This window comes from Amborella trichopoda, chromosome 2 (genome assembly GCF_054954075.1).
Source record: "Amborella trichopoda isolate Santa Cruz 75 chromosome 2, AtrichopodaSantaCruz75HAP2 v2.0, whole genome shotgun sequence".
In the NCBI taxonomy this organism is placed as follows: domain Eukaryota; kingdom Viridiplantae; phylum Streptophyta; class Magnoliopsida; order Amborellales; family Amborellaceae; genus Amborella; species Amborella trichopoda.
In genome coordinates this window covers 55,879,484-55,904,853 of record NC_142337.1, presented here as the reverse complement: position 1 = coordinate 55,904,853, position 25,370 = coordinate 55,879,484, and the positions used below count along the sequence as shown (strand labels likewise).

The following is a 25,370-nucleotide window of genomic DNA, read 5'->3' as shown; positions in this document are numbered from 1 at the left end:
TCTAGGTTATTGCAAATAACAATAAACCAAGTCATCAGTCAACTAGAAATCCCAAATACAAAAAGTAAAATACTCAAAAAAGTACATTTAAGCACCATCTCATCTACAAGAGTGAGAGACTATAAAAAGAGCACTAGAATACCATCTCATCCAAGAAAAAGATAGAGCAGACTGAAGAGAAAAGTTGAGAAGGAGAAAACATCATACCATCTCAATTCTTGCAATCCTCAACTACAACAATCCAAAAACCAAAAGGAAAATTGCCACTTACAAACACAAATACCAGAAAGAAACCAACGTTTTCTACTAGTTCATCTCTCTCTTTATATATCTTGCTCACTATTACATAGTTGCAGCTACAATCATACCGGTCTTGCGAGCATATGCAAAGATCCCCCCAGCCTCAATCACCGGCCCCGCATCCCCGATCGGCTTCAGCTTATGCTCCTTCCCAGTGGTGTGGTTGGTAAGTCGTCCCCTCTCCTTCTCCATCTCCACAGTCACCAAATCCCCCGTTCTGCATTCTTTGCAAAGCCTCCCCTCTGCAGATTCAAGGGGGTAAATTTCCCCAGTCGCCACCGAATTCCTGAAGAAGATGCGTGCATAGGACTCAGCCACCACGGCCTTGACGCCTGACGCACCTAAGGCAACAGGGGCATGTTCCCTCGACGAACCGCACCCAAAATTGGCGCCCGCAATGATGATGGCATACCGGGACAAGGGCTGCCCGGGTGCCACGAAGCTAGGGTACCGAGAAGGAAGCCCTACGAGCGCCAAGCTCCCCAGCTTCGCATACTCCTCTGGGTTCGAAGGAACGAGGGTCAGGTACTCTGCCGGGATGATCTGGTCCGTATCGATGTTGTCATCCAAGACAAAGCACTCGCCATGAAATACTTTTTCTACTGCCTCGCCGCCTTCTAAGGTTGAGGAAGAAGAAGAAGAGGTAGCATGGAGAGTTAGAGTGGGGGAGTGGTTGCAGCGACGTGAGAGAGAGGAGGAAGGCCAAGAGTAGCGGAGGAGAGGAAGGCGAGCAGAAGGTGGAGCGAGGCGGTGGGTAGGGGCGAAGGAGAAGCTAAAAGCGCATGGTGGCGGCTGCAGGGCCTTTGATGCCATAGTTGTTGTCATGTGTCTGTTTGACTGCCGCTTTACTGGTGAGAAAAACCTATAAATGGACGGGCTGTTACTGTGTCAGTGGGGGGGAAAAATTTGTGAGTGTGAGGCTATAAACAATCAAATTAAGGCGCACTTCAAAAATTTTACTAGAAGAGGATGTTTTGATGCCCAAAAATTTCACAAACTAGTCATTTCAACAAGCTTTGGAAATTGTGCATTGTAATGCATTTTTGGAATGTTAATTTTCAATATTTTCAAGTTTTCATAGATTGCCTTGATCTACACTATTTTTAAACTTTAAATTTTATAATTAGAGATAAAAATAATATTTAAAGCTATCACAAAGATTTTCAGTATTAAAACCACATTTCTCGACACTATTTGAAAGTGTGTTTTATTTTGATTATTTAAAGCCTCCGCCTTGTGCAAACAATTAAGAGAGGTCACAGGTTCTAGCATCTCAGACATTAGTGGCGTCCACTAGCTTCACTAGAGAGAGAGGATCAGAAGGGGAACTTTTGAGAAACGTCAAAAGGGAGGGAAAAAAAAAGATATTATCCGTGATTGTCTAGAACCCACAAAAAGGGGACACAAAATGGTTATAATTGTCACCTGTGTAGTACAAGAAACCAGATGAAAAGAAGAATTGGAAAACTGTGAAATTTACCCGGAGTGCAGAGACGAAAGTTTGAAGGGAGGGATGAGGGGCAAGGTTTCTATAGAAAACTGTTTATCAAAAAAAACAACGAAATTACTTTTTCCTACTGTGAAAAGTTTACCACAAAACAAAAGTATAATCATTGATTAGCCAGTTTATAAGAATGAATAAGACAAAAAAGAAGACAAAAGAAACAATCAAAGTTGAGAAGTTTCAAGGACATTGTGGATAAAAATGCAAGCATAACACTTGTCACATCCTTAATATATTTCACTTAGGTCCCCTTTCATCTGATTCTGTAGGTCATTTGAACTTGACAGTGTTGATGAAAACCCCTACCTTTTAACAAGCAATTCCAATCATTGTTGTGGTGGCATCTCCTACTGCAGCAAAGGTTTTACTCATTACTTTGGTTATTGGGTTCATATTGAAAGAAGAGAAGAAAAACACAAGGTGAGCTTCTGTTTACTCATCAATCTTATCTAATAAAGGGCCTTATGACCAATTTTTCATGAGAAGTTGCATTCGTTTCCTGCTTTTTCAGTATTTTTATATCTTTATGTTGTTAACACTTTGCTGAAGTCATCGTTAGAATGACTCAAATAAGCAAATCCCAGAAGTTGAAAAGCAAAGAACCAATACGATAAACTCCAGCCACAAAGGATCAAATCAAATAACCATAGGTCAGTAACAGAATTATTAAATACGAAGGAATTGAAATAACCAAAACAGATCAAATAACCAAAAACCAAAATACACAAACATCTTATACAAGTAGAAACCAACTCAAAATATATCAGGCTGCCATCTTCCTGAAACCAATCTTATATTCAATGTATTTATTCAAAACAGGCGAACTAAAGTCACCGTAAGTAGAATCCTTATTTGGCCACTTCACAAAAATGAATAAGAAAAAAAAAAGGACGAAAATGAACAACAAGAACCTCTAATCACCCAGTACAATCCCCTTTCCCCTTTAACACATGACCCAACAAAGGAACCACCTATGCATAAATCCAACTGTAGGAAACCACCAACATTTCAGCCAAGCCCCAAGAAAACAAATTTTCCCTCTCCTAACTCCCCACATGTACCAAACAGAAACAGAAAACACAAAAGCATGCACCAAAAATACTAAATCCCTACTCATGTCAAAAAAACAAAAAAGGGAATTCCAAACCCTGCTAAACACAACACTAAAAACAAGTAGTCCAACTCAAGAGGCCAAAAACCACAATAAGCCCATTAATGGAGATGTAAATGCAAGGCATACGTCTCAATTCCTATAGCACATACATAAAACAAACCTCAAATGTCACTGGCCTTAAAAATCTCTTCACTCTAGAGAGGAACCTTAATTCACCATATCATGTCAGCAAGAAATCCACATCTACCACACTAATAAAAAGACAACAGGAAGGTAGGAAAAGGAAGGCCAAATCAGTCTGAATGGTCATGGCCAAAAATTCCTCCCTCTTCACAAGAAGCACGTGCTAAGTCCCCAAGAAAGCCTAGCAGGAATTGCCTCCTCAAACCCATTGGCAGCTAAAGGTGTCATGAAATAAAGGCAACTAGAATGCACAACCCTACCACTCTGAATGCCTAACATTCCCCACTCTGAATGCCTAACATTTTCCCCCTCACTGAGACCTCAATGACACAGTAAGAGCTTGTCCATATATAAGTTTTTCTCACCTGTAAAGCAGCAGTCAAACAGACACACGGCAGCAACCATGGCATCTAAGGCCACGTAGCCAACGCCATGCGCTTTTAGCTTCTCCTCCGCCCCAACCCGCCGCCTCGCTCCGCCTTCTACTTGACCTCCTCTCCTCCGCTACTCTTGGCCTTCCTCCTCTCTCACGTTGCTGCAACCACTCCCCCACTCTAACTCTCCGCACTGCCTCTTCTTCTTCTTCCTCGGCCTTAGAAGGCATCAAAAAAAGTATTTCACAGCGAGCACTTTGTCTTGGACGACAACATCGACATGGACCAGATCATCCCGGTGAAGTACCTAACCCTCGTTCCTTCGAACCCGAAGAAGTATACGAAGCTGGGGAGCCTGGCACTCGTAGGGGCTCCCTTCTTGGTACCCTAGCTTCGTGGCACCCAGGCAGCCCTTGTCTCGCTATGCCATCATCATTGCGGGGGCCAATTTTAGGTGCGGCTCTTCGAGGGAGCATGCCCCTGCTGCCCTAGGTGCGTTAGGCGTCAAGGCCGTGGTGGCCGAGTCCTATGCGCGCATCTTCTTCAGGAATTCAGTGGCGACTGGGGAAATTTACCCCCTTGAATCCGCAGAGGGGAGGCTTTGCAACGAGTGCAAGACGAGGGATTTGTTGACTGTGGAGATGGAGAAGGAGAGGGACCAACCACACCACTGGGAAGGAGTATAAGCTCAAGCCGATCAGGGATGCGGGGCAGGTGATTGAGGCTGGCGGGATCTTTGCATACGCTCGCAAGACCGGTATGATCGTAGCCACAGTAGTGTAATAGGGAACAAGACATATAAAGAGAATTGCAAGAATTGCAAGTGGCATCTTTCCTTTTGGTTTTTGGATTGTTGTAGTAGAGGATCGCAAGAATTGAGATGGTATGATGCTTTCCCCTTCTCAACCTTTCTCTTCAGCCTGCTCACTCTCTCTCTTCCTTGGATGAGATAGTATTCAAGTGCTCTTTGTTTAGTCTCTCTCTTGTAGATGAGATGGTACTCAAATGTACTTTTTTGAGTATTTTACTTTTTGTATATGGGATTTATGATTGACTGGTGACCTGGTTTCTTGTTATCTGCAATCCCTTAGAGTTTCTCTGTGTTGTCTCTCTCCCTCACCCTTATGCCAGGTTGATAATAGGGAAAAGAGATTGGATATAGTATTCACACTCTAATATGTTTCCCTAATGCTTGTTTAGACGACCATGATTATGAATATGAACTGTTTCATTGCTGATTCACTCCACCACATTTGTTGTTGATACATTTGAATGAAGATGAATATTTTATGGCCATTGGTTCCCACAGCAAATCTGACAATTTGCTCTATACTTATTTCTATGTATAAAGATAATGAGTTGAAAACCGATGACCATAGCAATCAACAATTTAGTGAGTTTTTTGTAAATATACTCATTGGAAGAAGTATTTTTGTTCTTCCATTGAAGTGTCAGGCTTGAAGCCGGTGATTTATTGATACTCTGGATTGGGAGAATGACATTGCTTGTGGAGAATTCATTGCTTGTGAATTACCATTTGCGGAAGGACCGGTAGTTGAGCTTGTTCTTTAGATTAATGGAGTGGATATGGTCGTACAATGTTTACTACGGGTGGGAATGAAGATAATGGGTTGTCAATGGTATTGTAGTAGTGGATTATGTTAAAAAAATAAAATAAAAATAAAATGTTATTCCAATTGGTTAAGCTGAGTTCTGTTCTACTTTGTTGGGAAAGCTTCTTGCAGAAGCAGCAGGTCAAGCAAATGATCATGGAGTCAAATATTCCTGATGATATGATGATAATACTTGAACCAGGTCTTACCGTGAAGGATTTAATAGTGATCCATTATGACTAGGTCGAGAGGTTCCTACTGCATTGGCAATGCTTCCAATGGCAATGAGGTTGATGCCCTACATTCCCAACTGAAACTTTTGATTTTCACATTGTATCGCCTAGCTTGTGTTAATTGTCTTCTTGTTTTGACTTTTTTATGATATTTTTGACACATGCATCCCTCCATGCTTCGGACATATTTATAAATATTACTAATCATGTGGTAGACATATCCATGATCTTCACAGCTCAACATTGTGCAACTTTACTAAAAATATAGCAGTCCACCTCGGTTGTTCTTTGGACACTATAAAGGAAACTCAACAAATAGCCAACAAAAGCAGTTTGTCCTTGATTTCCAAGAGTGGCTGTATGGAGGTGAAGGGACTTGCAAGAAACAAAGCAAGTGGATCTAGATGATGAACTAGTAGGATGTTAAGAAGGGGATCGAGTAATGGAGGTGGTTAACCTAGAATAGTTCACATTTCAAGATGATTAAAAGTAGGTTTTTAGGTAGGTTTGGGGTGACAAGTGGGAGCAGGAAGGGCATTATTCAGCACGTTGGGAGAAGAGTTGCAGTCTATTATCTAATGAAGATAGGGGTGGATACGGGTCAGGTCCGGCTGTTCCCATAGCCGAACCCGAAATAACACTAGATGGACCCATACTCGGACCCGGACATACCCGTACCCGTACCAAGAACATGCATTAGGACCCAAGACCCGATCTGTACCTGTTGCGTTACTATTCGGGTTGCCCTGACCCAACCCGAAACCCAGTTTGATGATTTCAAGCCACTGAAAAAGTGAAAAATTTATGAAAAACATGTAAATTCAATGCCAATATATGTAAAAAACCTGCCCAATATTTTTTAGGTAAAAAGTTATGAAATACCTAATACAATTTAAAAGATGGATGACTAGCTATGACTATTAAATAAATTCAATGGCAATAGACTTAGAGGCTATTCATCCATTTAACAAATTGCTTCTTCCACATAGGTGCAAGTTGCTTTAATTCTTTAGTGCAACAAGATCCAAATCAACTCCCAAAACACATAGCACATGATTTCATGTCTCAATCAACCCCAATTAACAATTACATATGGGATTGCAAATAAAAAGACATACTAAGGATTCTATCTCTCTCTCTCTTAACACAAACACAAATTCAATAACCATTTTTCATCAATATACATCTCTCTCTCTCTCACTCTCTCACTCTCTCTCTCTCTCTCCTCCCCTCTTAAAAACCAGTTCAAGTCTTTCCTCAATATACATCATTCCATTTCAAAGAAGTCCATCTGTGACTATAACAAACAATCATCTCAAAAATCAATTGCTAGATTTCCTTGCTTTTCCGAGGAGAGAAAATTACTCCAATTGCTACAGCCCCATAGAGAACTTCCAAAAAAAAAACATAATCTCAAAAAAAATTTACTAGATTTCTGGAACTATCCCTTCCCTGCCAGCAGCAAGTGCTTTTTCGGTGGGGAAAACTACTCCAATTGATACAGTCCCATTCTTCCTCTTCCAATCCAACAATAACAAAGAGAAAAAATAAACCACCATTAACATAAGTAAATAAATAACAAACCACCATAATACAGAAATGTAGGACATAATGCATTATCAAACACCCTACATGATATTTAATCCCAATAAGATCAGATTCACTAACATATTGCCAAATGAACATATAGATTGAACATGCTTGTCAAAGATGGCTCAATAAATTTCACGTTCCTCTGAGGGTTCTAAGGGTGAAAAGAGAACCTGGAGTATTACACTAAATTTATGGTGAGACTATTGTTGGCTGTCCTCATTTACCTCCATGTTAGTTACATAATCATAAATGAAGATGTTCAAACAAAATGCATCAAAACCTTTCCACTTGAAACAAAGGCAATTCTTAAATGTATGTTGCTGAGGAAGAACAGTTGTCTAAAGATGTTGATGCATACTAGGATTGCCCAACCTAATTTCATCTACTCCTCATTCATCTAATTCCACCAAACTACCTACGGAGTGCAGCTAATGCTAATAAGTTGAAGTGGACGAAGCCGGCCACGCATGCGTGCTCTCTTATCGAAGGAGGCTTTCGTGCTCTTTCTACTTTGTCCAATTGCTGCAGATATCCCAATGACAATACACATTTCAAAAATTTATCCAAAGCAGCAACTGCTAAGTCAATTAATAATGTGTTAACACAAACATAACATAGAAATCACACAGTTAATTGTGACATCAGTAAAACCAACAACTGTAAACTCAATTAATCGTTTGTTAATGCACACAGTTAATTGTGAAATCAGTAAAATCAGCAGTTGTTAACACAATCAACAGTGTGCTTACGCACACATAATGTGACAATGACATTTAACAGTAAACACAGTAACTTGGTAACATTGTTAACAAAGTAAACAGTGAACTCAGAAATGTCGTGAAATACATAAAAAGATATTACATAATTAAAACCTGAGACATAGGAAAAGATTCACTTGTCCAATATTCATTCACATTCCTCAACTCCATCATCAACAATAGACGCGGGAGTGTTAGAAGATGATGCCCATGCACCCCCTAAGACTGAAACACAAATAGAATGATAAAATTTAAGTTCTAGAAATCAACAAATATGGAAAACAATCAATCGACAACATTATGAAATTAAAATTGTTTTAGCTTCTAAAACATTCTGCAGCCAATTTTGGGTACACATAAATGCTTACATGGTTGATGGAAGCAAGGAACTGCGATACTGGCCTAAATCCCGTCCCCCAGTACTAAACACTGATTCGGATGCTGCTGTGGAAATAGGAATCACCAAAGTATCATTTTTGAGAGATTGGGGAGCCTTGGTGCATTGGCTCGCTACCAAATTAAGATATGGAACTCTTCATTCAACAGTGGTTTTGGAAAGATAGGTTCCTCCATATGTATGTCCAATTCTGATCTTATTAGCATACTAATAGAATGCTCATGAATGAATCTTTGATATTCCATCTCTCTCATATGACAAGTAGCAGAGCCACAGTGAGTAGAAGACTGGTTGCCAACTGAAGTACTTCCAATATTGGTTCTAGATGATTCATTTGACCCTCTATATAAGTTACAAATCCCTTGTCCAATCATCATAATTTCTTGTGTTGCTTCATCAACATATATTTTTTGATAATAGAAATCAACCAATGCAATTTTATACCGACTATCAACAACACATGCAATCATCAAACTGCATATCCTCCAATATTTGTCAAACTTCTTTTCCATAGAAGTTGGATACTTGGATCCTCAAAAAACATTTGTAGCATCATAAACAATTTCAAACTATTACAAGTATGTCATGCTTTCTCCCAATCAGCCTCAGATGGAACCAAATTAAACATTGATTCCCATTGAGAAAAGCAATAAATGCCACTTTTAACTCAAAGGTAGTCTCTAACATTTATTTTGAGTTCCATCGAGTTGGAATATGAAGACATTTTTTGTTTTGCTTTCAATCCTAAGGAACTTGATTCCCTTATTAAATATTTCTTGCATTCCTTAGGATCCTTTAGTGAACTTGATAATATATTGGATCTTGTTAATTATCTCATGTATTACCCCTATTCCATCTGCACAATAAGATTTAAAATATGGGCACAACAACACACATGGAACATCTTACCATCAAATACTAGTACGGTTTTTCAAGACAATCGAGTAACTAGAGATAATGCAGTTACATCATTGTATGATGCATTGTCCAAAGTTACACTAAACAACTTGTTTTCAATATTCCATTGCATAAATAAATCCATTAGAACAGTAACAACAACTTCTCCAGTATAAGGAGATGGCATATACAGTAGCAAAAAACTGCTATTTGAAACATTGGACAGAGGCAAACTTGACAAAAAATTTAAAAAAATAGTGGAGGCATCCTTCCTGGTAGAACGGACAATTTTTGGGTCATACAGTTATAACTGTAAAATAACCTGGTCCATATATAAATTTCCCTACTTATTTCCAGCATCTTTATAAAATTACAATCACTTGTATTTCTTGGAGAGGGAGAGCAATCCTTTTAGATTGAGAAAGTCACCCATGTAGATCCTTTAAGATAAAGAATGCCCCCATTATTTAGAAAATAAAAAGATTATTGCTTTGTTTAGGTGAGGAAGAAAAATTATACTCCTCTATTGTGTATGGTATGTCTTTTGTTGGTTAAGTGATAGAGAAATAATCTCCTTTGTATGAGTGTGGTTATCTCTTTCTTCTCATTCTTCAGAGCTACCATATTAATCAATATGCGATTTTCTTGCTATTCTCTATCTTAAGACTTTTCCACTTGATAACTCAGTAAACATTCCTTCCTTGACTTATTTTTTGTGTTTGTGATTGTGATTCTTAATATCATAATAGTGATTTATTATGTGTGTTACCTGATTGTTATTTATTGGTTTCGTTTAGTTCATGGAGTTGCTTTTCAATTGAATCTTTGTCATTTTATTCATGGATTTTGGATATTCCTATTTGAGTTGAACCTTTAATGTGCACTCTCTCTTTTCTCCCTCATTGTCATGTTTTTTTATTCTCAAATTGATGTTGCCTTGGTTTACTGCATTGAATGAGTTGTGATTCCTTATTCCTTATTCACTACAATTTCAGTGTTATTTCACATCGTCGAATAAAATTGTGGAGTCTTTTGTTCATACTTTTTCCAAGCTATGATTTTTTAGTTTTTGTTGGCTGTTTTTTTATGGATAATGTGCTTCTTCTACTCTGGATAAAGCTGTAAATGATACACAACCACCTTTAGACATAGCCCATATATATTCTTGAGAAAATGGAAAAGGGGGAAATTTGAGTGTTGAACTTAAGAAAGTTGCAAAATACAGTTATATGGAGACACCAGAAATGGTTGCAAAAGAAGAGATATCAATGGATGGAAATTCCCATCAGAGCTTTGACTTGAATGGAACACAACACTGGATGTTGAAGTCATTTCATACTTTTATTCACCAAGTTCTTTGATTTATTTTTCTCTATAAATTTGCTCGCTTTTGGAAGACAACTGTGAATTTTGTTGTAGCGATCATCTTGTTAAGCAATTTAAATTAAGAGGCAAATGCGAACTGAAGAACTGAATTATGTGATCATTTGGGTTTGAAATCGGTCAATGTATAATTGCAAGAACTTAGAGTTTTCCGGTTTTGTCTTAGTGCAAGTTTTGAAGAACTTGCCAAGCTCTTGTAAAATGCGAGTTCTTGGCTTGGCTTTAGTTTTCGTCTCTGTGACTTCTTCTTGGGTTAGGAGTTCATCTCTATTGATTGTTTTACGTATTATAAATTTTCTCTTTTTGATTTCAAGTATTGGTATTGTTAGTTTTGGGCTATAGGTTTCATATTTTCATCGATTGAGGTCTATATTCTATGAATATCTGGGTTTTTTTGGTGCATTTTGTAGCTCTAACAAGATCATGGGTAGGAGCATCCAAACATCATGTTGTATTAAGTCATTGGAAATCCAATTGGTTTTGACCACACTTCAATTAGTTTTGAGGACAATAGCATTTAGTCACAGTTAGATTGGTCATTTATCTCAAGGTTCGAAACCGTCTGAAACTTACCTACAAATACCCGCATTTTATCTCCAGGTTTGAAACTGTTGCCTCTAAAAAACCACTTTTTGTCGCTAAAAGTCTCTCGTGTCCCAAAAACCACTTCACTGTTTCAAACACCCAACCTAATTAAGGTTCAAAACCGTGACTAAATGCTATCATGCTCAAAACTAATTGAAGTGTGGTCAAAACCAATTGGATTTGCTAAATACAACATGATGATTGGATGCTCCTACCCATGATCTTGTAAGAACTACAAAATGCACCGAAAAAGATATTCATAGAATATTGACCTCAATCAAATGAAAATATAAAACCTGTAGCCTAAAACTTACAATCAACAAAACCTGAAACCAAAAAAAGAAAACTTAAAATACATAAAGCAATCAACAGAGACGAACTCCTAACCCAAGAAGAAGTCACAGAGAAAAAACTAAAGCCAAGCCAAAAACTTGCATTTTACAAGAGCTTGGCAAGTTCTTCAAAACCTGCACTAAGACTAAACCAGAAAACTCTAAGTTCTTGCAATTATACACTGACCAAGTTCTAACCCAAATGATCACAGAACTTAGTTCTTCAGTCCGCATTTGCCTCTAATTTAAATTGCTGAACAAGACGATCACTAACAAAATTCATAATTGTCTTCCAAAAGCGAGCAAATTTATAGAGAAAAATAAATCAAATAACTTGATGAATAAAAGTATGAAATAACTTCAACATCCAGTGTTGTGTTCCATTCAAGTCAAAAGCTCCGATGGGATTTCTATTTATTGATATCTCTTCATCTGCAACCATTTTCTGGTGTCTCCATATAACTGTATTTTGCAACTTTCTCAAGTTCAAAACTCAAATTTCCCTTTTTCCATTTTCTCAAGAATATATATGAGCTTCATCCAGAGTTGAAGAAGCACATTATCCATAAAAAAAAATGGTCAATAAAAACTAAAAAATCATAGCTTGGAAAAAGTATGAACAAAAGACTCCACAATTTTATCCAACGACGTGAAATAACTTTGAAATTGTAGTGAATAAGGAATCACAACTCATTCAATGCAGTAAACCAATGCAACATCAATTTGAGAATAAAAATGCATGACAATGAGGGAGAAAAGAGAGAGAGAGAGAGAGAGAGAGAGAGAGAGAGAGCACATTAAAGGTTCAACCCAAATAAGAATATCCAAAATCCAAGAATAAAATAACAAAGATTCAACTGAAAAGCAACTCCATGAACTAAACGAAACCAATAAATAACAATCCGGTAACACACATAATGAATCACCATTATGAAAGCAAGAATCACAATCACAAACACAAGAAAAAGTCGAGAAATGAATGCTTACTGAGTTATCAAATGGAAAAGTCTTAAGACAGAGAATAGCAAGAAAATTGCAAATAAATTAATATGGTAGCTCTAAAGAATGAGAAGAAAGATATCAATCACACTTATACAAAGGAGATTAATCTTCCCCCATCACTTAGCCAACAAAAGACATACCATACACAATAAAGGAGTACAATCTTTCTTCCCCACCTAAACAAAGCTATAATCTTTCATTCTTTATCTTAAAGATCTACATGGGTGGCTTTCTCAATCTAAAAGGATTGCTCTCCCAATCCAAGAAATACAAGTGATTGTAATTCTATAAAGATGCTAGAAATAAGTAGGGAAATTTACATATGGACCGGGTTATTTAACAGTTATAATGCTATGGCCCAAAAATAGCCCATTCTTACCAAGAAGGATGCCTCCACTATTTTTAAATTTTTTACCAAGTTTGCCCCTGTCCAATGTTTCAAATAGCAGTCTTTTGCTACTGTATATGCCATCTCCTTATACAGGAGATGTTATTGCTACTGTTATCATGGAATTATTTATGCAATGGAATATTGAAAACAAGTTGTTTAGTGTAACTTTGGACAATGCATCATACAATGACGTAACAGCATCATCTCTAGTCACTCAATTGTCTTGAAAAACAGTACTAGTATTTGATGGTAAGATGTTCCATGCGTGTTGTTGTGCCCATATTTTAAATCTTATTGTGTAAGATGTAATAGGATTAATACATGAGATAAATGACAAGATCCATGATATAATCAAGTTCGCTAAAGGATCGTAAGGAACGCAAGAAATATTTAATAAGGGAAACAAGTTCCTTAGAATTGTAAGCAAAAAAAAAAAAATGTCTTGATATTCCAACTCGATGGACTCGACATACAAAATGTTATATAATGTCTTTGAGCTAAAAGAGGCATTTATTGCTTTTCTCAATGGGACTCAATGTTTAATTTGGTTCCATCTGAGGCTGATTGGGAGAAAGCAAGACATACTTATAATTGTTTGAAAAATTTTATGATGCTACAAATGTTTTTTCGGGATCGAGTATCCAACTTCTATGAAAAAGAAGTTTGACAAATATTGGAGGATATGCAGTTTAACATTGAAGATTGCAGGTGTTGTTGATCCTCGGTATAAACTTGCATTGGTTGATTTTTATTATCCAAAAATATATGTTGACGAAGCAACACAAGAAATTATGATGATTGGACAAGGGATATATAACTTATATACAAGGTATAAATCAAATGAATCATCTAGTACCAATATTGGAAGTACTTCAATTGTCGACCAATCTTCTTCCCACAATGGCTTTGCTACTCGTCATATGAGAAAGATGGAATATCAAAGATTCATTCAAGAGCGTTCTATTAGTATACTAATAAGATCAGAATTGGACATACATATGGAGTAACCTATCTTTCCAAAACCACTGTTGAATGAAGAGTTCAATATCTTAATTTGGTAGCGAGCCAATGCACCAAGGTTCCCCAATCTCTCAAAAATGTTACTTTGGTGATTCCTATTTCCACAGCAGCATCTGAATCAGTATTTAGTACTGGGGGACAGGTTTTAGGCCCGTATCACAATTCCTTGCGTCCATCAACCATGCAAGCATTGATGTGTACCCAAAATTGGCTGCAAAATGATTTTGAAGGTAAAACAAGTTTAATTTCAAAATTGTTGTCGGTTGATTACTTTCCATATTGGTTGATTTCTATAACTTAAATTTTATCACTCTATTTGTGTTTCAAGCTTATAGGGTGCATGAGCATCATCTTCTAACACTCCCGCTTCTATTGTAGATGATGAAGTTAAGGGCTATGAATGAATATTGTACAAGTGAATCTTTTCCTATGTCTCAGGTTTTAATTATGTAATATTTTTTTATGTAATTCACAACACTTCTGAGTTCACTGTTTACTTTGTTAACAATGATACCATGTTACTGTGTTTACTGTCAATGTCAATGTCACATTATGTGTGCATTAGCACACTATTGATTGTGTTAACAACTACTAATTTACTGATTTCACAATTAACTGTGTGATTTCTATGCCGTGTGTGCATTAACAAACGATTAATTGAGTTAACAGTTGTTGGTTTACTGGTCTCACAGTTAACTGTGTGATTTTTATGTATGTATGTGTTAACACACTATAAATTGACTTACGACCTGCTGATTTGGACAAATATTTGAAATATGTGTATTGTCATCAGGATCTCTGCAGCAATCGGACAAAGGACAGAGTAGAAAGAGCACAAGAGCCTCCTTGGATAAGAGAGCACGCATGCATGGCCGGCTTCTTCCACTTCAACTTATTAGCATTAGCAATGCTCCGCAGGGTAGTATGATGGAATTACATGAATGAGGAGCTGATTAAAAAAGCTCAGGCAATCCAAGTATGCATCGACATATGTAGACAATTATTCTTTCTCAGCAACGTACATTCAAGAATTGTCTTTGCTGCAGGTGGAAAGGTTTTGATGCATTTTATTTGAATAGTTTCATTTATGATTATGTAACTAACATGTAGGTAAAAGAGGACAGTTAACAATAGTCTCACCATAAATTCAGTGTAATACACCAGGTTCTCTTTTCACCCATAGAACTTTTAGAGCAATGTGAAATTTATTGAGCCATCTTTGACAAGCATGTTCAATATATATGTTCATTTCACAATAAGTTAGTGAATATGATCTAATTGGGCCTAAATATCAGATAGGGTATAATGCATTATGTCCTACATTTCTGTATTACAGTGGTTTGTTATTTATTTACTTATGTTAATGGTGGTTTATTTTTTCTCTTTGATATTGATGGAGTGGAGGTGCAAGAATGGAGGAATCAAGAATGGGACTGTAGCAATTGGAGTAATTTTCCCTCACCGAAAAAGCACTTGCTGCAGGCAGGGAAGGGATGATGCCAGAAATCTAGCAAAAAAATTTTGAGATGATCATGTTTTTTATCGGGAAGTTCACCGTGGGGCTGAAGCAATTAGAGTAATTTTCTCTCACCGGGAAACCACTTGCTGCTGGCAGGGAAAGGATGATGCAGGAAATCTAGCAATTTTCTTTTGAGATGATTGTTTGTTATACTCACAGATGGACTTCTTTGAAATGGAATGATGTATATTGAGGAAAGACTTGGACAGGTTTAAAATAGGGGACAAGAGAGAGAGAGATGTATATTGATGAAAAAAGGTAATTGAATTTGTGTGTGTTAAGAGAGAGAGAGAGATAGAATCCTTAGTATGTCTTTTTATTTGCAATCCCTTATGTAATTGTTAATTGGGGAGGATTGAGACATGAAATCGCGTGCTATGTGTTTTGGGAGTTGATTTGGATCTTGTTGCACTAAAGAATTAAAGCAACTTGCACCTATGTGGAAGAAGCAATTTGTTAAATGCATGAATGGCCTCCAAGTCTATTGCCATTGAATTTATTTGTTAGACATCTCTCTTAACTGTATTTGGTATTTCATAACTTTTTACCTAAAAAATATTGGCGTTGAATTTACAGGTCTTTCATATTTTTTTTATTTTTTCTGTGGCTTGAAATCATCAAACTGGCTTTCGGGTTGGGTCAAGGGAACTCGAACAGTAACACAACAGGTACAGGTCCGGTCCTGGGTCCTAATGCATGTTCTGGGTACAGGTATAGGTACGAGGCACTCTAGATCCATTACGTCCGGATCCGAGTATGGGTCCATCTAGTGTAATTTCGAGTTCGGCTCCGCGTAAAGCCGGACCCGACCCATTGCCACCCCTATCTTCATTAGATAAAAGACCGCAACTCCTCCCCCAACATAAACGAAACCACTTTGTTCTAGAAATTCATGTTGTGAGAAATAATAGGTCTTTACTTATATTCCAGCTTCCTCCATCAATAAAACTCACCTCTACCCCTCATTTTCATTTTTATCAACTTCTAATCTTACCTATGCTTCCATAATAATCTTCTCCTAAACAAATCCCTCAACGTGCAGAATAATGCCCTTCCTGCTCCCACTTGTCACCCCAAACCTACCTAAAAACCTACGTTTAATCATCTTGAAATGTGAACTATTCTAGGTTAACCCCAACCACCTCCATTACTCGATCCCCTTCTTAACATCTACCAGTTCATCTTCTAGAACCACTTGCTTTGTTTCTTGCAAGTCCCTTCACCTCCATACAACCACTGTTAGAAATCAAGGGAAAACAGCTTTTGTTGGCAATTCATTGGGCATGTTCCTTGATAGTGTCAAAAGAACAAACGAGGTGGACTGCCATATTTTTAGTAAAATTGCACAGCGTAGAGCTGTAAAGATCATAGATATGCCTACCACATGATTGGTGGTATTAATAAATATGTCTAAAGCATGGAGGGATGCATTTGTCAAAAATATCATAAAAAAATCAAAAGAAGAAGACAGTTGAGACAAGTTAGGCGATACAATGTGAAAATCAAAAATTTCAGTTGGAAATGTAAGGCACCAACTTCATTGCCATTGGAAGCGTTGCCAGTGCAGCAGGAACCTCTCGACCTAACCATAATGCATCACTATTAAATCCTTCACGACAAGACCTGGTTCAAGTATTATAATCATATCATCAGGAATATTTTACACCATGATCATTTGCTGGACCTGCTGCTTCTGCAAGAAGCTTTCCCAACAAAGTAGAACAGAAATCAGCTTAACCAATTGGAATACCAATTTATTTTTATTTTTTTAACATAATCCACTACAATACCATTGACAACCCATTATCTTCATTCCCACCTGTAGTAAACATTGCACAACCATATCCACTCCTTTAATCTAAAGAACAAGCTAAACTACCGTTCCTTTCGCAAATGGTAATTCACAAGCCATGAATTCTCCAAAAGCCATATCATTCTCCATAATCCACAAGCCATGAATTCTCCACAAGCAATAGTATCGATAAATCACCTGCTTCAAACCTACCACCTCAATGGAAATACAAAAATACTTCTTCCAATGAGTACAATGACAAAAAACCTCACCAAATGATAGATTGCTATGGACATCAGTTTTCAACTCAATCTCTTTATGAATAGAAATAAGTATAGAGGGAGCACATTATCAGATCTGCTGCGGAAACCAATGGCCATAAAATATTCATCTTCATTCAAATGTATCAACAACAAATGTGGTGGAGTGAATCAGCAATGAAACATTTCATATTCATAATTATGGTCATCTAAACAAGCAGTAAGGAAACATATTAGAGTGTCAATACTATGTCCAATCTCTTTTCCATATTATCAACTTGGCATAAGGGAGAGGGAGAGAGACAACACAAAGAAACTCTAGAGGATTGCAGATAACAATAAACCAAGTCAACAGTCAACCAGAAATCCCAGATACAGAAAGTAAAATACTCAAATAAATAAATTTGAGTACCATCTCATCAACAAGAGAGAGAGACTATAAAAAGAGCACTAGAATACCATCTCATCCAAGAGATAGATAGAGCAGGCTGAAGAGAAAGGTTGAGAAGGGGAAAACATCATACCATCTCAATTCTTGCAATCCTCAACTACAACAATCCAAAAACCAAAAAAGGAAAATTGCCACTTACAAACACAAATACCAGAAAGAAACCAACATTTTCTACTAGTTCATCTCTCTCTATATATATCTTGCTCACTATTACACAGCTGCGGCTAGGATCATACCGGTCTTGCGAGCGTATGCAAAGATCCCCCAGCCTCAATCACCGGCCCCGCATCCCCGATCTGCTTGAGCTTATACTCCTTCCCAGTGGTGTGGTCCGTAAGTAGTCCCCTCTCCTTCTCCATCTCCACAGTCACCAAATCCTTCGTCTTGCACTCTTTGCAAAGCCACCCCTCTGCGGATTCAAGGGGGTAAATTTCTCCAGTCGCCACCAAATTCTTGAAGAAGATGCGCGCATAGGACTCAACCACCACGGCCTTGACGCCTGACGCACCTAGGGCAACAAAGGCATGCTCGCTCGACGAGCCACACCCAAAATTGGCGCCCGCAATGATGATGGCATAGCGGGACAAGGGCTGCCCGGGTGCCACGAAGCGAGGGTACCGGGAAGGGAGCCCTAAGAGCGCCGGGCTCCCCAGCTTCGCATACTCCTCCGGGTTCGAATGAACGAGGGTCAGGTACTCCGCGGGGATGATCTGGTCCGTGTCGATGTTGTCGTCCAAAACAAAGCACTCTCCGTGAAATACTTTTTCTGATGCCTTGCCGCCTTCTAAGGCTGAGGAAGAAGAAGAAGAGGCAGCACAGAGAGTTAGACTGAGGGTGTGGTTGCAGCGACGTGAGAGAGAAGAGGAAGGCCAAGAGTAACAGAGGAGAGGAGGTCGAGCAGAAGGCGGAGAGAGGCGATGGATTGGGGAGGAGGAGAAGCTGAAAGCGCATGGCGGCGGCTGCACGGCCTTTGATGCCATGGTTGCTACCGTGTGTCTGTTTGACTGTCGCTTTACTGGTGACAAAAACCTATAAACGGACGGGCTCCTACTGTGTTATTGAGGTCTCAGTGAGGGGGAAAATGTTAGGCATTCATAGTGGGGAATGTTAGGCATTCAGAGTGGTAGGGTTGTGCAGTCAGGCCGCCTTTATTTCATGAGACCTTTAGCTGCCAATGGCTTTCAGGAGGCAATTATAGCTAGGCTTTCTTGGGGACTTAGCACGTGCTTCTTGAGAAGAGGGAGGAATTTTTTGCCATAGCCATTCAAGTTGATTTGGCCTTCCATTTCCTACCTTCCTATTGTCTTTTTATTGGTGTGGTACATGTGGATTTCTTGCTGACAGAATATGGTGAATGTAGGTTCCTCTCTAGAGTGAAGAGATTTTTACGGCAGCGATATTCGGGGTTTGGTTTTATGTATGTGTTGTAGGAATTGAGATTTGTTTATCTTTGTATGCCATACATTTACATCTCCATTAATGGGCTTATTGTGGTTTTTGGCGTCTTGAGTTGGACTACTTGTTTTTAGTGTTGTGTTTAGCAAGGGTTTGGAATTCCCCTTTTTTTTTTTTTTGGAACATGAGTAGGGATTTGGTATTCTTGGTGAATGCTTTTGTGTTCTCTTAATGGGGAAAGGGGATTGTACTGGGTGATTAGAGGCTTACGCGTCGGGTACGGGTCCAAGTCTAGGACCCGAACACTATTTGGGTCTAGAATATAGCATATGCTATTTTTGGGTGGGATCCGAGTCCCACATTCTATTTTCGGTCCGGGTCCAGGTCTGGGGAATTCCATTCCCATAACAATTTTTTGGGTCTGGGTCCAGCCAGATCCAAGCCTAACCCAATCCCTTGCCACCCCTACTTGAAACTTATTGGCTGAAAATTTTTACATAAGGGTGAGGTTTTGAATTGTAGAACTAAGGTGCACCTAAAAAATACATTGGAAAAAAGGCCGTTTTGATGTTGGAAATCATTTAATTAATCATCTTTACATCGAGATGTATAGATAAGGCAAAAATAAAAAATTTTAAGTCCTAAAAATATTATATCCCACAGCACATTATATGGACCGTCCATTTTCGATATTTTATAAATTTGCTTGATTTGAATCATTTTTTGAGTTTAAAATATTATAATTAGATATGAAAATAGGTTCTTAAGCCATCCTAATAATTTTTTACACTAACACTACATCTTGTGACAAAGTTTGGAGGTGTGTCTTACTTTAATTGTTTAAGATTGCAACCTTATGCAAACCACACCCTTATTGGTTTACAATCTATGATTTATGAGAAATTTATCAAATTGTAACCAAGAGGTGAATTATTTAGCATTCCATCCATATATTTTGATCTACTTTCAAAAAGGCAATAAATTTATGTGGGAAGAAGTTTGTATAAGGTGTCAACCTTCTAATATCGAAGTAAGTTACTCCTCAAAAATCTCTAGAAGAAAGTGCTCCAATGATGGAAAACCCTGGAGTTTATCATCTCAACCTTGAGATGTATGGAAGTATTTCAAGTCTTAAAAATAGTTCATCTTGTAACAAGTTACCTTCAGTCCTGACAATAGAACATCTTGTAAAAAGTTACCTTGATCATCTATATTCAAGATTTTTTAAGTGTTTACAAATCCACTTGATCTATCCCATTTTCAAAATTTTAAATTTCATAATAAGAGGTTGTAAATATGTTTTCAAGCCCCCGTAAGGTTTCTCAAACCAAAACTACATCCCCAGGCGACATTCAACGGTTGCAAGTTATTTCATTATGAATGCAGTTTCTATAAGGCTGGGCCTTATGGCAAAAAGAAGAAAGTAAAGGTTCACCTGAAATCTCGTCTAAAAAACAATTCGGGTACAAGAAATCCATATAATGGCTCTAAAATCTATTTCTACCACTAATTATAACATTTGTAGCTAAAAAAATAATATAAATATTATGGATCAATAATCTCTTGAAAATGAACGATCTGAATAGCGTGTTGCTGTACACACTATTTTTAGGGTTTGAAATCCGTTCTTTTTGTTTTTTCTTCTCAATGATAATGGTCAAAGTTGAGATGATCGATTTGAAGGTTTCCCGACGAATAAACTATAACTTTAAGCGAGTTTGAAGGTGAGGCTTTAGTGTTTTTTCACAAGGTTGACACTTTAAATCATAGAATTAAGGTGCACCTAAAACATACATAAAAAAACTGTTTTGACTTTGAAAACCATTTAATTGGTCATCTTTACATCGGGACGTATGAAAATAAAAAAGAAAAAATTTTAAGTCCCAAAAATAATACATCTTGTAATACCATTATCTAGACTCCATGTTTTACAATTGAACAATTGTTTCATGTGAGCTAGACCACGTTTTCTACGAGGACCCAGTTTCTATGCGGACAACACGCAAATGTAGAAATGCGGGCCTATTAATAAATATATGTTTGAGATGGATTTTTGGACTAAACTTTTAAGGACATATAATCTCTAACATAGAAATCATGAATATGAAAAAATAAGTAAATTTAAAAAACTATAAATAATATTTCTAATAAAAAACATTTGAACCGTTAGTTTCGATTGTTTTTAGATGGAACACCTACTTGCATCTATCTTTAAGATGGATGCTTATACTTTTTGGACCGCATATGAAGTTATGCGGTCTAGAGGTATAAAGCATCCATCTTAAAGATGATGCAAATTGGTGGTTCATCTAAAAACTAGTGTAACTAAAATCCATTTTCTCATTAATACTCACCTTTAAAATCCATTTTTTCATTAATTTTCAATTTCATTTAGTGTTCATAAAATTGAACCGAAACAGTTAACCAGACATAGGCCTGAAAGCGGTTTAACTGGCCTAATAGGTAAACTGGCCGATTCTCTAACCGGACAAGTCACATACGGTCAAAAAAGTGTCGAAAAAAATAAAAAAGATACAAAAAAAATACTAAAATACGAAAAGCATATAAAGAATGATTAAAACAAAACACATTCAAATGAAGTTGAAAATTAATGAAAAAAAATGATTTTAACCCATTTTATGCTATCCAAAAGCTATTTTAAAAATTTTCTAAAAAATATGGGAAAATATAAAAGTGAGTATTAATGACCAAAACAATTTTTAATATTTACCATAATGTGAATAATATTTTAAAATACATTGCAAATCAAATTCCTTATTTTTGAGAATTTATATACATTTTTTTTAACTTTTTCTTTTTTAATAACAGTTAATCACCCTAACCACCCAAAGCCGGTTCTGATCTAATCAGGAGGTTAGTGGTTAGATCGGGCAATTTTGCGAACAATAATTTCATTTGAATGTGTTTTGTTTTAATCATTCTTTATATGCTTTTCATATTTTAGTAGGTTTTTTTTGTATTTTTTTATTTTTTTCGACAATTTTTTTGGCCGCCGGGGACTTGGTCGGTTAGAACAATTGAATCAGCCAGTTTACCAGTTAGGCCGGTTAAACTGCTTCTAGCCCTATGTCCGGTTTACCATTCCGGTTCGATTTTGTGAACACTGATCGAGAAACATAACAAGATAGAACCCTCCCGTCCACAAGTTACGAGAAAAGATCACGAAAAGGCAACACAAAGTAAGAATTTTATAAAAATAGGCATAAAATAGAAGCGACAGTATGCTCAGCTGTCCACCGCTCACAAAGACTTGCAAATCCTTCCTAAACATAATTCACCAGAAATTCTATGAATCAAAAGACAATTGAAAACCTAAAGACTCAAAACACCTTCAGCAACACTACCTTCCAAAGAAACAGATTCCAGACCCTGAATTTCAGAAACAAACTGGAAAGCCAGATTTCAACGAGCAATACAATAACTTGTTCATGATGCACAATGAACCAAAGCGAAAACAAAAAAAAAAAACAATCTTTAACAAACAGATTATCAAAGATGAAAATCACAATCCACATTTCAAAAGCACTGAGGATATTGAAATGGCGCCCTAGCTTCATGCAAATAAGTAGATCAAACAGAAAATTGCAGACTCAAAATATGTTCTGCAGTATCCACCTTCGGAAAAACAAAATAAAAATGTAAGTTTTCTATGAACTACACATGAATTATTTGAATAGAAAACCAAATTTGCTCAGACTAAAAAGATTTAAACATGTTCCTACACCAACAAGCTTTTGCCGCCATCAAAAACAAATTACCAATTTCCAACCAAACATATTCAAATATAAATTCAAATTCCCGCAACAAACACAAAATCCATTCCCTAATTTTCAAGGAAACTGCAGATAACACAACACAGGCATCTTTGCAATGATCAAATGATAAAAAAGGAAATCAAGCAAATTGCAATATTATCTCCCAGAAAAGAGACAAGATCAATTGCCTTGATTTCCATAAGCTAGGCATATGATGATAAAATCCTAACATACAATAACCAATCCATAAATAAAGAACGAAAGATTCAAAATTGCATAGCAATAATCATCTCCTCCCAAAACTCAATATATAGATATATATATATTTCACAGAACTAAAAACCTTAACTTGCACGAATACAATGATAGCAGCAATATAAATCCCCTGCAACAAGAAAAAACTCCAATTCGAAGGAATAGAACAAGATTTATCACTGAAATGTAAACCTTTAAATCTGATTGAAGAAAACATAATATAAATTTTTTGCAAACAACATTCAATCCCCTGCAGCAAAAAAATTCAATTCGAAAGAATAATACAAGGTCTATCAATAAATAGATAGCTCACCATAACAAGTGAAACCCCAATTTGCTTGATACACCCCTCAGCTATTCTGATTCAGAGCGACAGAGAGACACAAGGACGCGAGAGAAAGAGTTGCAGATAGCATTTATACATGAGAGATCACCGTGATGTGAAGCATTACAATTCGTTGAATTCTCCAACAGAATACGAAACAGTTTATGAGGTTGATTTAATAGTGAAGTTTCGAGGCCGCTTGCGTCTCTAGGACTCTTGTGGAGCCGTCGATCTCATCCTGATGTCAATCGACGGTTGATGGTACGAAGGAAGATCAACCAGAGAAGAACCCAACTAAAATGACCAAAGGATCCAAGTAAAATGACCAAAACAACCCTGGTACCAACAAAGGGTGCCCACTATAGGTAGCGAGTCTCCTTTTAAAACACGAATTTTTTTAAACAGAACTTTGATTATTTGAAATCCGTTAACAACTCTGACTTTTCAAAAAGATCTTAAAAAAAATAAATAATTTTAACCAAAAGCAATATCCGTACTTTATCTTTTAAAAAAATTAAAAAAGAAAACCTTTTTTCCTATAACTCTATTACTTCGATGATTTAATATCTTTGATTTTTAGTTTAGAGATAATCACATTAAAAGTGAGTGTAAATTAAGAATTTTGATTTAACAAACATTTACATCGAAATTTTCCATCTTAGAAAAAGTTCAATCCATCAAAATAACTATGTATCTACAAGATAATGGTGAGAGTTAGAGGAAAAGTAACCAAATGAAATTCCTTTTTTTTTTTCTCTGAATATAGGTTGTCATTATAAAAAGCAAGGGACAGAGATTAAGTAAAGGTTCAGGCAGCTCGGAATCCAAGGTGTACTTTAAATATTTGGATTTGCTTAGACGTCTTGCTGCTTTCGTTCGACGTACACAAAAATTTTACCTTCTCAACTTTTTTATTTAATTAAGATATACAACATGGCGATCCACTATTTTACATTTTTGAGTTTTTTTTATTTTAGTTAATTACAATCTAATATTGAGGGCCTTTTTTCCTTTTTTTTCTTCAAACAATAATCCCATATCTCGAGCATGTTGTTTGCTAATGTAGTTCATGTATTTGGTATTGTTGTTGTTTTCTTGTATGCTCCTAATAAATCTATCATATATTTTATATCGTTATAATAGACTAAGCATTGTTGTTTTTATCGATAATTTAGATAAAAACTTGTTAGCATGACTCTAATGATACAAGGTGAGGGCATAAAATTGGAATTGTACACTATGAGACTATATATCTTATATCCAAGAATGTCACGATTACTCCTAGCTATTTAGATGTCAAATTGGATGGCTTGAGGAATGTCATGAAATTTGATAAATTTATTTTTGAGTTCTAAATATTGTCAATGACACTCTTATAACTATCAAATTTGAAATCTGACGGACGAGATGATTTTGGCTTCCTTGTTTCAAAAAGTATAGTCTCTTTGTATAATTTTCTTTTAAAAATTATAGTCCAATGGTTTTAAGGTATTCATACAATAACCAACACTCATAATATCGTATTATGTTATATTTACATTTCCATTTTTTTTGACCTTTTTTTTTGGGCCAGATCCATAATATTCACGATTTTGTAACTTTCCTGGTTTTTGGTGATGTGTATTTTTTACTCGATTTTATACCTCCGACTTTTTGGAGCAAAACCGATTTATTGCCCCTTTTGGTATATGCCTATTTATTGTTATTCCCTAACTTGCTAAGGTGCACATCTTATACAAGACAAGTAAGGCACATCTCAAAAAATTTCCAGTAGATGTAGTTCTTGTATTGAAAATCTTATGATGACTTCAAAATCCGTGTTCAACACTAATTATGAAATTTAAAATTCCACAAATGGTGCAAATCCAACAAATACATAAACACTTGAAATCTTGAAAATAAACAATTTAAATAACTT

General features: G+C 36.6%; 1 protein-coding gene and 4 pseudogenes across 10 annotated transcripts; 2 read left to right on the top strand and 3 right to left on the bottom strand.

The window, feature by feature from the left end:
- Positions 1–184: 184 nt before the first annotated feature.
- LOC18431384 (3-isopropylmalate dehydratase small subunit 1) lies at positions 185–23,814 on the bottom strand. Of its 10 annotated transcripts, none has more exons than XM_088858719.1 (3): positions 23,441–23,811; positions 2,111–2,154; positions 185–1,162 (listed from the first exon to the last, which is right to left on the bottom strand). In XM_088858719.1, exon 3 carries the CDS (start codon positions 1,123–1,125, stop codon positions 343–345), a length of 783 nt encoding a protein of 260 aa, XP_088714845.1. In that variant the 5' UTR covers positions 1,126–1,162; positions 2,111–2,154; positions 23,441–23,811; the 3' UTR covers positions 185–342. The 10 variants fall into 10 exon arrangements, with proteins under 10 accessions (XP_088714845.1, XP_088714847.1, XP_088714846.1 ...); XM_088858721.1 differs by having other exon boundaries at positions 185–1,183; positions 23,441–23,601; XM_088858720.1 differs by having other exon boundaries at positions 2,111–2,151; positions 23,441–23,601.
- On the top strand, positions 3,020–5,331 carry LOC148783367 (3-isopropylmalate dehydratase small subunit 1-like; annotated as a pseudogene).
- On the bottom strand, positions 7,834–9,283 carry LOC148783366 (zinc finger BED domain-containing protein RICESLEEPER 2-like; annotated as a pseudogene).
- Positions 12,734–14,624, top strand: LOC148783365 (zinc finger BED domain-containing protein RICESLEEPER 2-like; annotated as a pseudogene).
- LOC105420441 (3-isopropylmalate dehydratase small subunit 1 pseudogene) lies at positions 17,740–18,681 on the bottom strand (annotated as a pseudogene).
- Positions 23,815–25,370: the final 1,556 nt, after the last annotated feature.